Source organism: Bombina bombina, chromosome 10 (genome assembly GCF_027579735.1).
Source record: "Bombina bombina isolate aBomBom1 chromosome 10, aBomBom1.pri, whole genome shotgun sequence".
Lineage (NCBI taxonomy): Eukaryota > Metazoa > Chordata > Amphibia > Anura > Bombinatoridae > Bombina > Bombina bombina.
In genome coordinates, this window is record NC_069508.1 from 22,397,646 (window position 1) to 22,412,624 (window position 14,979).

The following is a 14,979-nucleotide window of genomic DNA, read 5'->3' on the forward strand; positions in this document are numbered from 1 at the left end:
AGCATAAGAATGCTCTTTTAGAAGAAACCATCCCCTGGGGGAAGAATTTCTGATTCCAAACTTGTACCCCTGAGACACTATCTCTAAGGCCCAGGGTTCCTGAACATCTCTAGTCCAAGTCTGTACAAAGAAAAAACAGACTGTCCCCTACTATATCCGGCCCCGGATAAGGAACCAACTCAACATGCTGGCTTGGGAGCAGTAGCAAGCTCCAAGACTGGTTCCGTAAAATTATGAAAGGCACGAAACCCATGTCGCTTGTGATGTAAAACAGCCTGCTAGCACGCATACAAGGTGCAAGAGCTGCAGCTGGTTTCAAACTGCCACCTTCCGCTTGCTAGATAGCGAAGCTAACCTTCAGAATACTACAGCTGTCTGTAAGAAACAATCTCCTTCCAATTAGGCCCTAATAGGGTCCTCCTTGTAAGGAATAGCCAAAAGCTTAGGTTGAAATGACACTTCCACAGACCCAGAGTACGAACAGGAGGTATAGCGTGCGAAGACGGAAAATCCCAAACTCATAGCCGCCAATTTGGCCAACTGCAAGGAAATATGAGGAATTTAATTTCCGTCAGCAGAGTAGTGGGCTTACGTTCCATACGAAAACCCAAAGGATAAATGCCCAACCAGAAGTAGCCGTTAAGTCCTAGAAAAAATTACCTTTACTAGCGCGTCAACAGATAAAACTGAGACTATTACCAGTATTGTACAAAGCAAATGAAAATACTGCAGTAGCAGGTATCAAACTCCCAAGCTCCTGCATGCAAGCACGAAGGCTACCCACTAGATGACAGAGGTACACTGATCGCGTGCAACATTGCAGAATGTAATTCATGTAAATGTGGACGCTGCCAAACATAGGAAGTATATAGTTTATCCTAAACAGCAAACCTTTATTTTATTATTTCAGTTATTGCTGTAATATCTCAATTAAAAATTAACACAGTAATCTGAGACTGTTTGTCTATGCAGAAGAAAATTGACACATAAAAATAGTCACTGTCTTCTAAGTTCAAGAAAACAGGGGGCACTGAGTAGATGAAAGGTATCTGAAACACTACGTGCCTACAAAGTCTCTCTGTTGTATGCTAATTGCAGCAGCAAAAGCATCCTGTACACTGCACAAAACCCGGGCTGCAGTATGTTCTTTATAATACAGCAGAGAAGGTATCAGGCGATTAATGGAGGAACCATTTATTCAGCTGGAAGACCCCAAGGGCTTGCAACAGTAAGCATGTGTAAACCCTGCCCATCTTGGGCGCATTAAATTAACCCACCCGGGCAGCAAGCATTTAGTGAAAAGTCTAAAAGGCACGCAAACAACATCGCCCGTCGCAGCCCCGCCCATCATGGGCGTATTAAGCCAAAAAAACTCCCGGGCAGAAATACTCGTCACAACCGGACTCCAGTAAAATGCACCACAGGTGCACAACAATGGCACATCTCTAAGCCCCGCCCATCGTCCCGGGCGGCTCTAACACCAGGAGTTGGGCCAACATATAACACATTTGTCACTAGGGTTGCCACCTCAGCCATGTTTTCCTGGACACTTATGAGTTACACATGCTGCAGGGAGGAACATGTATTGTGTTTCTAGACAGCACTATTCATATTCCTCCCTGCACACCCTGCAGCATGTGTAACTTATAAGTGTTCTGTATTTTAAGGGACAGGTGGCAACCCTATTTGTCACCCATGCAGAATAAAAAATAAACTTCCTGTTGGTTGCGAGTCTAATATCATCCATTGGAAGCAAGGATTAGCGACCCCACATAAAAAAGTATACAGATAAATACCAAACCTCCTGTCGGCTGTAAATCTTATCAAAATCAGCCATATAGAGTAGGCATATGTAACCTTGCATCAAAGACAGTGATACTGAAGCCAGAGCATTACAGATAAGCCCAAGCAGAAAAAATCTCCCTGTCGGCTGACAATCTTGTTAACATCAGTCGTTGGGAGCAAGGGTCAGCAACCCCCCCATCTCTGTACAAATCATGCAGTCACTGTCTTCCTGCAGAAGCAGATAAAGTCCCCTGTCGGCTGTGAATCCCAGTCATTGGGAACAAGCACATATAAAAGCATCTTAAAGAGCACAATAAACCTCCCTGTCGGCTGGAATCTACGATCAGCCATCGGGAGCAAACACATCTACAATACTACTATGTAGGAACAGAAACTACATTTAAGTTCAGTCAGAAGAACCTTGCTGTCGCTGAAAATCTCACTATAGAGATCAGGGATCGGTACATAAATAACGGCTTCTTTTATCAGAAGTCAAGAGGTGCCTAGTGTAACACCCAGCTGGCAAGACCGATGTCGGCTCCGGCACGTGGGTGTGAAATTTCAAAACACTGCGTAGCTAAAGACATAAGATCCGACATTTTTACAGAGTCTGATTAAACAGTCTGTTACAGACCACCCGGTTATGTGAAATAACCTCAAGCGTTCAGTACAAAATAAAACCGCCATGTGGGAAAGTCCCTTTCTATTACTGAGACTTAGTTCCCAATATCAGCACGGCTCAGAGTCTGTCTCTCTAATGCCATCTGGTCAAAAAAAGGCTCTTTACTGACAGAGCCCATAAATATAAATAAGTGCAGAAAACGTCGCCGAGGCAAATATGCTCTAGGAAAATAAAGGCTGCACTTACCTCTGATGCTGACAGCTATAACAGGGTTCAGAGGTCCATCGGGTCCCTCCTGTAGTCCTGTAGGAAGATGAAGCCTCAGTTAGATCCAACTTAGGCCATCACAGAAAGGGCAGCAGCACAGTATGGGAGGCGTAGTGAGAATTATGTCCCACAAGTTCCCATTGCTTGAAAGCCACCAAATGCTTCTCTTTTGTTACTGAAGAGACTGATCTGGTCTAGGCTACACCCTACACAAAATAGCACTCAGAGGCACTACTTTAAAAAATAATAAACTCTTGATTGAAGGATCTAAACTAACACCTCACTTTGCCTCTTCCTATCACTAACACAGGCAAAGAGAAGGACTGGGTTGGGAGGGAAGGGAGGAGCTATTTATGCAGCTCTGCTGTGGAGCTCTTTGCCTCCTCCTGCTGACCAGGAGGCAATATCCCACAAGGATGAAATCCGTGGACTCATTGTATCTTGTAAAAGAAAAGTGTATTTCTATAACTGTGTTGGTTATACAAAACTGGGGAATGAGTAATAAAGGGATTATCTATCTTTCTAAACAAAAATTCTGGTGTTTACTGTCCCTTTAACAAGAAGCTGCCACAAGAGAGAGTTAGAAGGAATTCCCTGCACTACAGAACGGTGTTAACCAATTGGATCAAAGATATCCGTGAATCAGAACCTCTGTCTTCTAGGTGAGCACACAGATTACACAGTGGTGATGCCCCTGAGGTTCTGTTAGTTTACATAAAATGTGATGTAAAGGGCCACAGTACTGAAGCTATTTACCTCTGTCTCTGGCTTTGTCTGATAGAAGAACCTCCACTTCTTGGTATTCTCGGATGGCGTCAAGAATGATGTTTCCTTCCTTGCTGAAGAGAAACAGCATAGGGATTGTTATGTCGTCTGTATTCTTCCCATCACCCGCCATCTGGAAGAGAGGAGCTGTGTCGCTGCTGCTGCCGTCATTGTCATCTGGAATAAAGACCATGTGACAATGCCCGTATGTGTACGCATGTGCCAGAATAAAAAGGTAAGTACCTAAAAATTACTTACCAATTACAATGCCCCCGACAGCTCCAGACTTCTGGATATTCCGTGCCTTCTCTGCAAACATACACTGACCTCTTTGCATCAGAGCGATCTTTCCTTTTATGGCTTCTGTGTTTGTAACCTCTGAACAGCCGCTGTATGGCTCAGTATTAGCTACAAAACCTCTGGTCTGTGGGAGACAACGTATATCACTGTAAACAGTTTAAAAGGGCCACTATAGTCAAAAAATGACCTGCTCTAATCCGTTAGAACATAACCCCCCCCAAAAGGGCGGCTGTCACATGATGCAAGGGGAAGAAAAATTGAACTAACTTTGAAATGTCTCGGTGGGACAATGTCTTGGCATTTATCATATCACAAGCATTTTTTCGTGAAATGCTTGTGCAATGCTGCCCCCTGCACATTTGCGGCCAATCGGGCGTTAGCAGGGGGTGTCTATCATCCCGATCGTATCTGATCGGGATGACTGCAGTTCACCACCCCGGAGGTGGAGGATGAGTTAAGAAGCAGCGATCTTACGACCGCTGCTTCTTAACTTTTGATACCAGCGAGCCTAAAGGCTCGTGCGGAAACTGCTGCATTCGCAGCTTGATAAATCGGCCCATAAGTGTCTTTGCATTGTCTTTTTATTCTGGATTTCTACTGTACTTAAAGGGACAGTCTAGTCAAAATTAAACTTTCATGATTCCGATAGGGCATGTAATTTTAAACAACTTTCCAAATTACTTCTATTATCTAATTTGCTCAATTCTTTAGATATCCTTTGTTGAAGAAATAGCAATGCACATGTGTGAGCCAATCACACAAGGCCTCTATATGCAGCAACCAATCAGCAGCTACTGAGCATATCTAGATATGCTTTTCAGCAAGTGATATCAAGAGAATGAAGCAAATGAGATAATAGAAGTAAATTAGAAAGTTGCTTAAAATGACATGTTGTTTCTAAATCACGAAAGAAACAATGTGGGTTTCATGTCCCTTTAAAGGGACACGAAACCCACATTTTTTCTTTCCTGATTTAGAAAGAGCATGTCATTTTAAGCAACTTTCTAATTTACTTCTATTATCTATTTTGCTTCATTCTCTTGATATTCTTTGCTGATGGATGCCGATTGGTGGGTGCACATAGATGCCTTGTGTGATTGGCTCACCCATGTGCATTGCCATTTCTTCAGCAAAGGATATCTAAAGAATGAAGCAAATTAGATAATAGAAGTAAATTGGAATGTTGTTTAAAGTTGTATGTTCTACCTGAATCATGAAATCATTTTTTGGGGGTTATATTAAAAAAACAAAATACTAACGCACAAAATACTGTCTCTTTAAGGGTAATTTATTTTAAATTCCTGTTTATCATCTAAAGAGAGAGTTGACAAAGCGCAATATGCCATTTTCTTATGTTCCCACCTTTATGTGTAGGTTACCAGTGCTGTTCGTACCCTAATGCTCATTCTTAAAAAGCAAATTCAATAATGAAATTACTGCAGAAAATGCTTATTAACAATTTAAAATTTCTTGGACACAAAGAAGCCCGCCTGTCTGATCAGAACACTACAACATACCCCTGCCACATTTTTGGAAAGGTCCATTCCAAACTGTGCCGGCCCTGCAGTCAGTACCACTCTCCCAAAAAATGGGTGAGACACAATTTGGACTGCACGGGGAGGCAGTTGCTGTTCTTTCTGCTGCTGGCTGGACAATTCAATCATCTCTTGCATGAAACGCAAACCGTCCTCTGCATCTATAGAGCTTGCAGCCTGCGAAACACAATAATCAGTGGCATTTATTCATTCATATATCAATATGTGTCTAAGAATATACAAATATATATGCACATAGGAGGTAAACGGATTATTTTGTGGGGTTGGAAAAACTGCTTACCTGATAAATTAATTTATTTCATGGTGGTGAGAGTCCACAATCTATTACTCCTGGGAATTCAACTTCTAGTAGCCAGCAGCTGAACTGGAGTAATGGCTGTGGACTCTCACCACCATGAGATATATATTGTCTATATGTAAATTCTTGGCATAACAATACACAATGGACAACACAATAGGACACTGGAAATGTAAAGGGAAAACCGATATAACAGCGAAGAGAGAACAAGGGTCATGGCTAGAGAAGACGAGATCTGCTGCAATATGTGTTTACATTGTCTACTAGAATCCCCAGTAGAGTAAATGAATAAGATGAAGGTTTCTCACTTGGTTGGCGTGCTGGACTAACTGAACTCTCCCGTCCTTTAGATGGATCAGACTGACGCCCATCTTCTTCAGGATCTCAAGGTGTTCTGGATTACTGGCCATAAAATCTCGAGCACGTAAAGGCGGCCTGTTCCCATTGCTGAAGACTTCATCACTGTCAAAAAATAGATTTGTCAGAACAGCATCTTACATAGATTTTACCATCGCTGACAACACAGTAGCATGTAATATGCAATTAAACAGTGGTCCAAAGCACATAGATGTACAGATTATTTATGTGCTACAGAAGCTTGTGTATAATATAAACACAGCAAGGAGAGATGGGGTGGACATATGCGTATGTTATTCAAAGGATTGTGCATATGACAGACATCAAATACATGTTGCATTCCTCCTAACGTTTGTAAAGGGACATTGTACTCTAAAATGTGCATGTGGGGGGGGGAATAGAGATTTTTGTATCTGAAATAGCTAGTTGTGCTCATTAAACCCCCAGCCATAATTAGTATCTCAATACTGAACTATTAGACTATGTGTTTAGACATATATAACATCTACAAGTCTGCTTTACTTGCAGATTCAAGCCCTTTTTTTATTGTATGCTCTATATGAATCATGAAAGAACTCCATATCCATTTTAAGCTTCTAAGAAATGCCATTCAGAGATGTGCATTCGTCATTCGTTGATACAAAGGCCAAATCTGGCCACAGGTCACATTCAGCTCTTGTTGGAGCCAGGTATATTTGCATAATAGTGCTACACACTAAGATATGTGCAAATCTATGTCACACTATTACATGAATAACCCGACTTTGAAAAGATTTAAATGCTGCAACTAGATTCGGCATTCGTTTGTGTCAAACCCACATCCATAATGTCAATACAATTACGTTAAGCAATAAAATTACATTTTCTTACATATAAAAGAATAATAAAGCAGATTTCTCACTTTCTGGAAGGGCTCCGAGGACAGTTTTTATCAACCACGTTTTTCAGTGGTTCTCGAATGCTCTGCGCATACATTGGATCATTCCGGAAAAGGATTTGGGTGTTTGGGCATGACCAATCAAAGTTACTGTCATCAAGCTCTGTGTATTGGGTAGTCTAATAAAACAGACAAGTGGGTGTTACGGGGGGAAAAAAATGGTTCTTTCAGTCTATTAAATACAGTTTCAGATCTTTGGTGCAAAACAAGTACGCCCTGAGCTTTAGAGGCTGAAAGAGGTTTTGATTTTTAATTAAATATTTCTAATAGAAATTAAGAAAAAAAGGAACAATGAATAAAAATGTGTGACATATGATGACCAATAGCTCAATTATTGTTAAGTGTTTTAACTTTCATTTTGGCGTTAGTTCAGGGTCACTCAAGTAAAGATAAAAAGAAACAGATTGTGTAAAAAAACCAAACAGCTTACTTGCATGCTTTCTTGCAAAATGAGCACTCGTAGCCAATGCCATCATGGTGTTAAAAGAGCTGACCTGTTGGCAACTTAGGTTGCATTCTGCCTATTCTGAGCATGGGCAAATCTGACTGTTTATCTACTCTATTTACGTAATAGTAAATGAGCTCATGTTATAAAAGTTTTATGACATCAAGATACATAAACCTTCCAGTAGAGACCACAGCCTCCCTGTAGGGCTGTGACAGGAATGGACAAGCACAAATGAAGTTTACAAAATGAAATAAAGAAAAGGTAAAATCCATTTAAACTTATGAAAAATACACATTGCAATAATTTCTAAAAGCCACTGCTTAATGCTTTTTTTTTAAAATTACATTAATGAAACAGACTGTTTCATATGCCTTTAATTCCTGGGTCATAACAATATATCTTACGGATCAAAGAAAGAAAAAATATTCAAACATAATTTAAAAAACAACAACATTCAACGGCAACATAAAGAAAATCTGAAGAGGTCTTCAGATTTAGAAAATTCTAAAAACACAACTGTGTAATTCATTACATAAAAAATAAAATACATACAGTGTTTTTCTTAGCAACGGTTTGGTTTGCTGTAGAGAGCCACAGAGGTAAAAGATGAGCTTCTGTAGTAAAAACGTAATCTTCAATATCAAATATCAGGTCTTCCCTCTCCGAGAACAGCAAGTACAGATACTTGAACATTTCCGCCAAGAAAAAAGAATCCATTCTGGACCAAAAACATATATATACGAAATTGGTCAATATTAAAAAAGGAAAACCATTAGTAAAATGACATATGTAATGCACTCGGTGTGCATGCTCAATATATCAAAAGCTGCTAGCCAATCATCCCCATGGCAACTGGGGAGATGCAATGGAACCCAAGCCCCTTCCCCTGCAGAGACCCTTAATACATACATTTTATTTTACTGCACAAAACATCAGCACACCCTCTCTGCTTCCTTTTTCAATTTGAATCCACTCTCCATCACACACACAGCAGACATAATTGCTTTTGCTGTTCGCCCAGTACAAGTATTAAATATACAATGTGGCCAGTTTGAAGGTCTCTGGGTCCCACACATACAGCTCTTTCAATTATTCTGGTTGCCCATCAATGTTTTAGGCTGTGCAAGTGGCTGGTTTATAAGCACTTACCATAGCTGGCCCTGCTGTACACAGTATGTGGGATGAAAAATTACAAACATATAAAATATCTCATTGCCTCTGCTTGGTCATCATTGCAGTGAGGTGTTCTTAAGATAATAGCCATCCTCTGTACTACACACCACTTTTGCACCATATATACACCTTTGATAATCTTTATTTTCTTCAAGCAATTTATAACATTTTTAGAACAATAGCCAGATTCCTGTTATACCACTGTACTCTGAGGTATTCTGTGAAGATTTGTCTGAAGATTGCTTCTCTTTTTTTTCCTGGCATGGAGAGTCCACACATCCATTCAATTACTAGTGGGAATTCAACTGCTGGCCACCAGATGGAGGCAAAGAACACCACAGCAAAGCTTCAAGTATCCTCCCATTACCCACAATCCCCAGTCATTCTTTGCCTGTGTAGCTCTTTAAAGAAGGTGTCTGAAGAAATAAAGTTGTTAATCCTTTAATGGGTACTTTTCCCTGCAAGCAAGGATTAGGGTTATGCTGTGTCCATGTAATTCTCTTTAGTAAGAGTAATGGTGGCTTTTAGCAGTTGGAAGACGGCAAGGTGGTCTTTGTTTACCTTTCAACATTTCTGCTACCTCTATATAGAAAACCAGGGTTGGTTACTGTTTTTTCCTTTATCTACAGGTCTATGTCAGTGAGGAGTCAGTTACACCTGTTTGCTGTACCTGTCCTACAGCGGATCCACGGGTGAGTGCTTTTACCTTCTAGGTAAGAAGGGTGCAGCACTTAGGAGTTCCTTGATTTAAAAAAAAAAAAAAAAGATACTTAAAGAACATGGTGGATCCTTATGGGACTGAATATCCCTTTTAAAGGTTGGGGATTTATTGGGCTGCAGTTCAAAGCAGTGTGTTGTCATGTGAAGACTTTTTTTGATTTTGGCTAAGGGGATTTGTTTGCACAGGTTTACCTTTTATTTAGTTTGGGTAATATCCCTTTAAGAAAGTTGTTGGATCGCACCTTACTTTTGAATTTGCGATCATGTGACCGCTCTGTTACTTCCTGAGTGCTAAACAGTTTGTTTCTAGCCGGCTGTTTGGGCTGTCTGACTGACCGGATTTTCTAGCATGCCTGTCTGTCACTTCTCTCTGATGTTTGCAGCTTTCTAGGAGCTGCAGTTTGAACAGGATTTATCTTCTTGTGTGGACTGGATTCCTGGTTCCCGGTCGGATGAGTCTCTCCAGCGTGGCTGGGGTGTAGAGGTGCCCGTTTTAATAATTATCTATGCTTAGAGTTTTATTCTAATTGTTTATATTGAAATTAGAGTATAAGGGAAGTAAAGGGCTATTTTATTTACTATGGCAGCTGATCCTAAGCTTTCTCTGTCATTTGATACATGTCTTTATTGTGCAGATGCCCAGGTTATACCTCCTGTGCAATTTTGTTCCCCTTGTCTTAACAAGGTTTTATTATCTAAGGATAAGGATTACTTATCTGAGCCTTCTTTTTCTCAGGAGAATGCTGTTCAGGGGTTGTCTCAGCATTCTGTTAACACGTCCCAGCCTTTGACAAGAGTGGGACATGTTAACAGAATTCTGAGACAACCCCTGAACAGAATGCTGAGATAACTTCTGCAGTTTCTGCAGCCCTAAGTGCTTTACCTAGTTCTGGCAAAGGGAAGAGGAAATCTAAGAATATTTCAATGGGTTCTGATTCCCGCCAAGACTGATTTGGTTAGTCTTTAACAGTTATCTAGAGAGGACCATTCCTCTGCAGTTTCTGAGACTGAGATCTCGTAATCAGAATCTGCAGTTCCTAGTACAATAGATTCTGAGGAGGTTAATTTTAGATTTAAACTGGGGCATCTCTGTTTACTTTTGAAGGAGGTTTTAGCTACTTTGGATGACTCTGAAACTGTTGCAGAGGCTCCTAAAAAGGCTAATAAACTGAATAGAGTTTCTGATGTCAAACATAAATCTGTGAAAGTTTTTCCTGTTCCAGATCGCATGTCTGACATTATATCTCAGGAATGGGAGAAGCCGGGTGCTCCTTTTAACCCGTCTCCTGTGTTTAAAAAGATGTTTCCTGTGGATGATTCAGTGCAAGATCTGTGGCGCACTGTTCCTAGAGTAGAGGGCGCTATATCTACCTTACCCAAGAGAACTACTATTCCTCTTGAGGATAGTTCCTCTTTTAGAGACCCTATGGATAAGAAACTGGAGGGTTATTTAAGAAAGATATTTCTTTATCAGGGTTTGCAGTGGCAACCAGTTGCTAGTATTGCGACAGTTGCTGGTGCAGTCTCTTATTGGTGCAACTCTTTGTCTGATCTAATTTCAGAGGCAAACTACTATAGAGGAGATCCAGGATATGATCAAGGCTCTAAAGCTGGCTAATACTTTTATCTGTGATGCCAGTATGCAAGTTGTTGGGCTGGGAGCCAAGATTTCTAGTTTTGCGATACTAGCCCGCAGAGCCCTTTGGTTAAAGTCTTGGTCTGTGGATGTGACTTCTAAATCTAAGCTTCTGTCTCTACCTTTTAAGGGTAAGACTTTATTTGGTCCTGGTCTGGCAGAGATCATTTCCACGGTTACTGGTAAAAAGGGAGGGTTTTTTTTACCACAGGATAAGAAGAATAGACCTAAGGTTTGTCAGACTTTTTATTTTCGTTACTTTCCTAACTTCAAGGTATAGAGATCTTCCTCGTCTTCTAAATCTGAGCAAGCCAAGACTTCTTGGAGAGCTAGCCAGCCCTGATACAAGGGTAAGCAATTCAGAAAGTCTTCCACTGAGGCAAAGTCAGCATGAAGGGGCCTTCCCCGATCCAGTTCTGGATCAGGAAGGGGGGGAATTTCCATTTTTTCAGCAGGCTTGGATTCGCAACGTTCCAGATCCTTGGGCAGTGGATGTAGTCTCCCAGGGATACAGGATAGGATTCAAGTCTTGTCCCCCCAGGGACATATTCCTATTATCAGGATTATCTGTAAACCAGGTAAAGGTAGAGGTCTTCTTAAACTGCTTAAGAGATTTGTCCACTCTGGGAGTGATTATCCCAGTTCCTCTAGCAGAACAGGGTGAGGGATTTGATTCAAATCTTTTTGTAGTTCCCAAAAAGGAGGGAACTTTTCGACCCATTCTAGACTTAAAGTCTCTCAACAAGTTTCTCAAGGTCCCGTCCTTCAAAATGAAGACTATTCGTTCTATTTTCCCTCTAGTTCAGGAGGGACAGTTTATGACCACTATAGACCTAAAGGATATGTATCTTCATGTGCCTATTCACAGGAAACATTTTAAGTTCCTTAAGTTCGCTTTTTTGGATCAACATTTCCAATTTGAAGCCCTGCCTTTCGGCCCCGACACTGCTCCTTGAATCTTTACAAAGGTTCTAGTTTTTTTTTTGGCTGTAGCCAGGATCTCTAGGGATTGCGGTGGCTCCTTACCTGGACGATATCTTGGTCCAGACGCCATCTTTTCAGTTAGCAAGATCCCATACAGATTCTCTGTTAGCTATTCTCCGCTCTCACAGGTGGAAGGTGAATCTAGGGAAAGTTCTTTGGTGCCAAGTACCAGGGTATGTTTTCTGGTGACAATCATAGACTCCGTATCTATGAAGATTTTTTTGACGGAGGTCAGAAAATTCAAGCATCTGGAGACCTGTCGTTCTCTTCAGTCCTCTGTTTGTCCATCGGTTGCTGTATGCATGGAAGTAATTGGTCTCATGGTGGCATCCATGGACATTATTCCGTTTTCTTGCTTCTATCTGAGACCTCTACAATTATGAATGCTCAATCAATGGAACGGAGACAGATCTGATCTCTCTCAGAGGATAGTTTTAGACTCTCAGACAAGGATGTCTCTGTCTAGGTGGATCTCCCAGGACCATTTGTCTCAGGGCATTTGTTTCCTGAGACGTTCTTGGGATTGTGACCACGGATGCCAGCCACTTAGGCTGGGGAGCAGTTTGGGGGGTCCCTAAGAGCTCAGGGACTTTGGACTCAGGAGGAATCTGCCCTCCGTATAAATATCCTAGAATTGAGAGAAATTCTCAATACCCAGCTTGGCCTGAGTTTAGTCCGGTTTATCAGATTTCAATCGGACAACATTACTTCTGTGGCGTATATCAACCAACAAGGAGGAACGCTGAGCTTGTTAGCTATGAAGGAGGTGACTCGCATTCTTCAGTGGGCAAAGTCTCACAACTGTCATCTCTCTGCCATTCATATCCCAGGGGTGGACAACTGAGAAGCGGATTATCTGAGCAGGCAGACGTTTCATCCAGGAGAATGGGCTTTCCATCCATAAGTTTTCTCAATGTTAACCCTCTAGTGGGGAGTTCCGGAGCTGGATTTGATGGCATCTCATCTAACCTGCAAGCTTCCAAGATAAGGAGCAAGATCAAGAGATCCTCAAGCAACTCTGGTAGACGCCCTGGCAGTGCCATGGGATTTCGGTCTAATTTATCTGTTTCCTCCGGTTGCCCTCCTTCCTCAGGTGATAGCTCGTATCAATCAGGAGCAGGCTTCGGTGATTCTAATAGATCCAATGTGGCCTCGCAGAACTTGGTTTGCGGACCTAGTTAGCAGGTTGTCATTTCCCCAGTGGAAATTGCCTCTGAAGAAGGATCTTCTACTTCAGGGTCCCTTCCGTCATCCGAACTTAGTCTCTCTGAAGCGGACTACTTGGGGATTGGACGCTTAGTCCTGACCAGACAAGGTTTTTCTGTGAAGGTTATTGTGACTACGATTCAGGCTTGTAAGCCTGTTACTCGCAAGATTTATTATAAGGTATGGCTTAAAATACCTTAATTGGTGCGGATCTAGGGGTTTTTCTCGGAGTCAGGTGAGAATTTCCTGTATTCTGTCCTTTCTTCATGAGGGCCTGGAGAAGGGTTTATCAGTCAGTACCCTAAGGGTCAGATTTCGGCTCTGTCAATTGTTCTGCAGAAGCATCTGGCAATTTTGCCAGATGATCAATCTTTTGTTTAGGCTTTGGTTAAAATCAGGCCTGTGTGTAGGTCGATTGCTCCTCCTTGGAGTCTTGATCTGGTTCTTAAAGTTGTGCAGCAGGTTCCTTTTGAGCCTATGCATTCTGTTGGTATCAAGTTATTGTCCAGGTTTTGTTTCTGCTGGCAATTCCCTTTGCCCGTAGAGTTTTGAAGCTTTCGGCTCTACAGTGTGATTCTCCTTATCTTAATCTTCATGTGGATAAGGCGGTTTTTTTTGTACTAAATTAGGATTTCTACCTAATGTGGTTTTGGAAAGAAATATTAACCAAGAAATTTCTGCTCCATCATTTTGTCTTAATCCTTCCTCTAAGTAGGAGCAGTTATTGCAAAATCTGGATGTTGTGCATGCTTTAAGGTTCTATTTTCAGGCTACAAAAGAATTTTGTCAATCTTCTGCTCTTTTTGTTATGTTATGTTTTCTGGTAAATGGAGACGTCAGAAGGCCATTTCTTCTACTCTCTCCTTCTGGTTGAGAAGTGTTATTCGATTGGCTTATGAGACAGCTGGACAGAAGCCTCCAGAGAAAATTACGGCTTACTCCACTAGGGCTATCGCTTCCTCTCGGGCCTTTAAAAATTATGCTTCTATGGAACAGATTTGCAAGGTGGCTACTTGGTCATCATTGCATACTTTTTACAAATTTTACAAATTTGGTGTTTTTGCCTCAGCTGAGGTTTCTTTTGGGAGGAAAGTTCTTCAAGCGGGGGTTCCTTCTGTTTAGGTTCACTGGTCTTGTGTATCCCTCCCTTCCCTTCTGTGGACTCTAGCTTTGGTATTGGTTCCCACTAGTAATTAAATGTATTTGTGGACTCTCGATGCCAGGAAAGAAAATAATTTATCAGGAAATTATATATTATGTTTTTACCCTAAAAAAACCCTCAACTATAAATGAAGAAAAAATAAAATAAAATAAAAAATAGACCATAAGCGCAAAATTTTAAAAACATTTTAAATTTACAAAGATGTTGGTAGTGATATTATTTATTTTCTTCACATTTTATATATTAAGCCCACAACCATACCTGTCCTCGTGACTTCCTGTGCGCACATCTTTAACAGCAGCAAAGCCACATGGAACACGGGCGTATTTATTCAGATTGTCAATGAGCGTTTTTCCTACTTCCAGATAGTAAGGATCTCCAGTTGCCTGTTTAATGACATGTAAAATAACGTGTTTAAATACATATACACAATGAATAGAATCTAATGAGAAAATGATATCACTGTATCTTAAAGTCAACACAGTTTCTGCACCTTTTCATTTCAAGATTTTTGTGCACAATTGCAATAAATGAATATGACAGTGATTTATGCATTAACATGTTGTTTGCTGCAAATGAGTAATACTAATAAAGAACCTATACTGGAATGTTGCTTTACTGCTTACAATGAAACATTTTATATTACTATATTTATGTGCTTCATGTGCCATTAAATTCAAAATTACACACAAAAATATTTTCATGTACAGCATTTAATTCTAAAAAATTATCATTCTTCCATTGCTCCAGAGTCCGGAGTGCA

General features: G+C 40.9%; 1 protein-coding gene across 2 annotated transcripts in view; it reads right to left on the bottom strand.

Annotated features, from left to right (window-relative positions):
• Window positions 1-14,979, bottom strand: part of EDEM3 (ER degradation enhancing alpha-mannosidase like protein 3) — a 130,295-nt gene that overhangs the window by 29,292 nt on the left and 86,024 nt on the right. For both annotated transcript variants that reach the window (XM_053693848.1, XM_053693849.1), the window contains exons 13-19: window positions 14,478-14,602; window positions 7,888-8,053; window positions 6,852-7,006; window positions 5,902-6,055; window positions 5,257-5,451; window positions 3,698-3,863; window positions 3,431-3,616 (exon numbers count right to left, since the gene is read on the bottom strand). In XM_053693848.1, coding sequence (XP_053549823.1) covers window positions 3,431-3,616; window positions 3,698-3,863; window positions 5,257-5,451; window positions 5,902-6,055; window positions 6,852-7,006; window positions 7,888-8,053; window positions 14,478-14,602 — 1,147 coding nt within the window. The remainder of the gene's footprint in view (window positions 1-3,430; window positions 3,617-3,697; window positions 3,864-5,256; window positions 5,452-5,901; window positions 6,056-6,851; window positions 7,007-7,887; window positions 8,054-14,477; window positions 14,603-14,979) is intronic.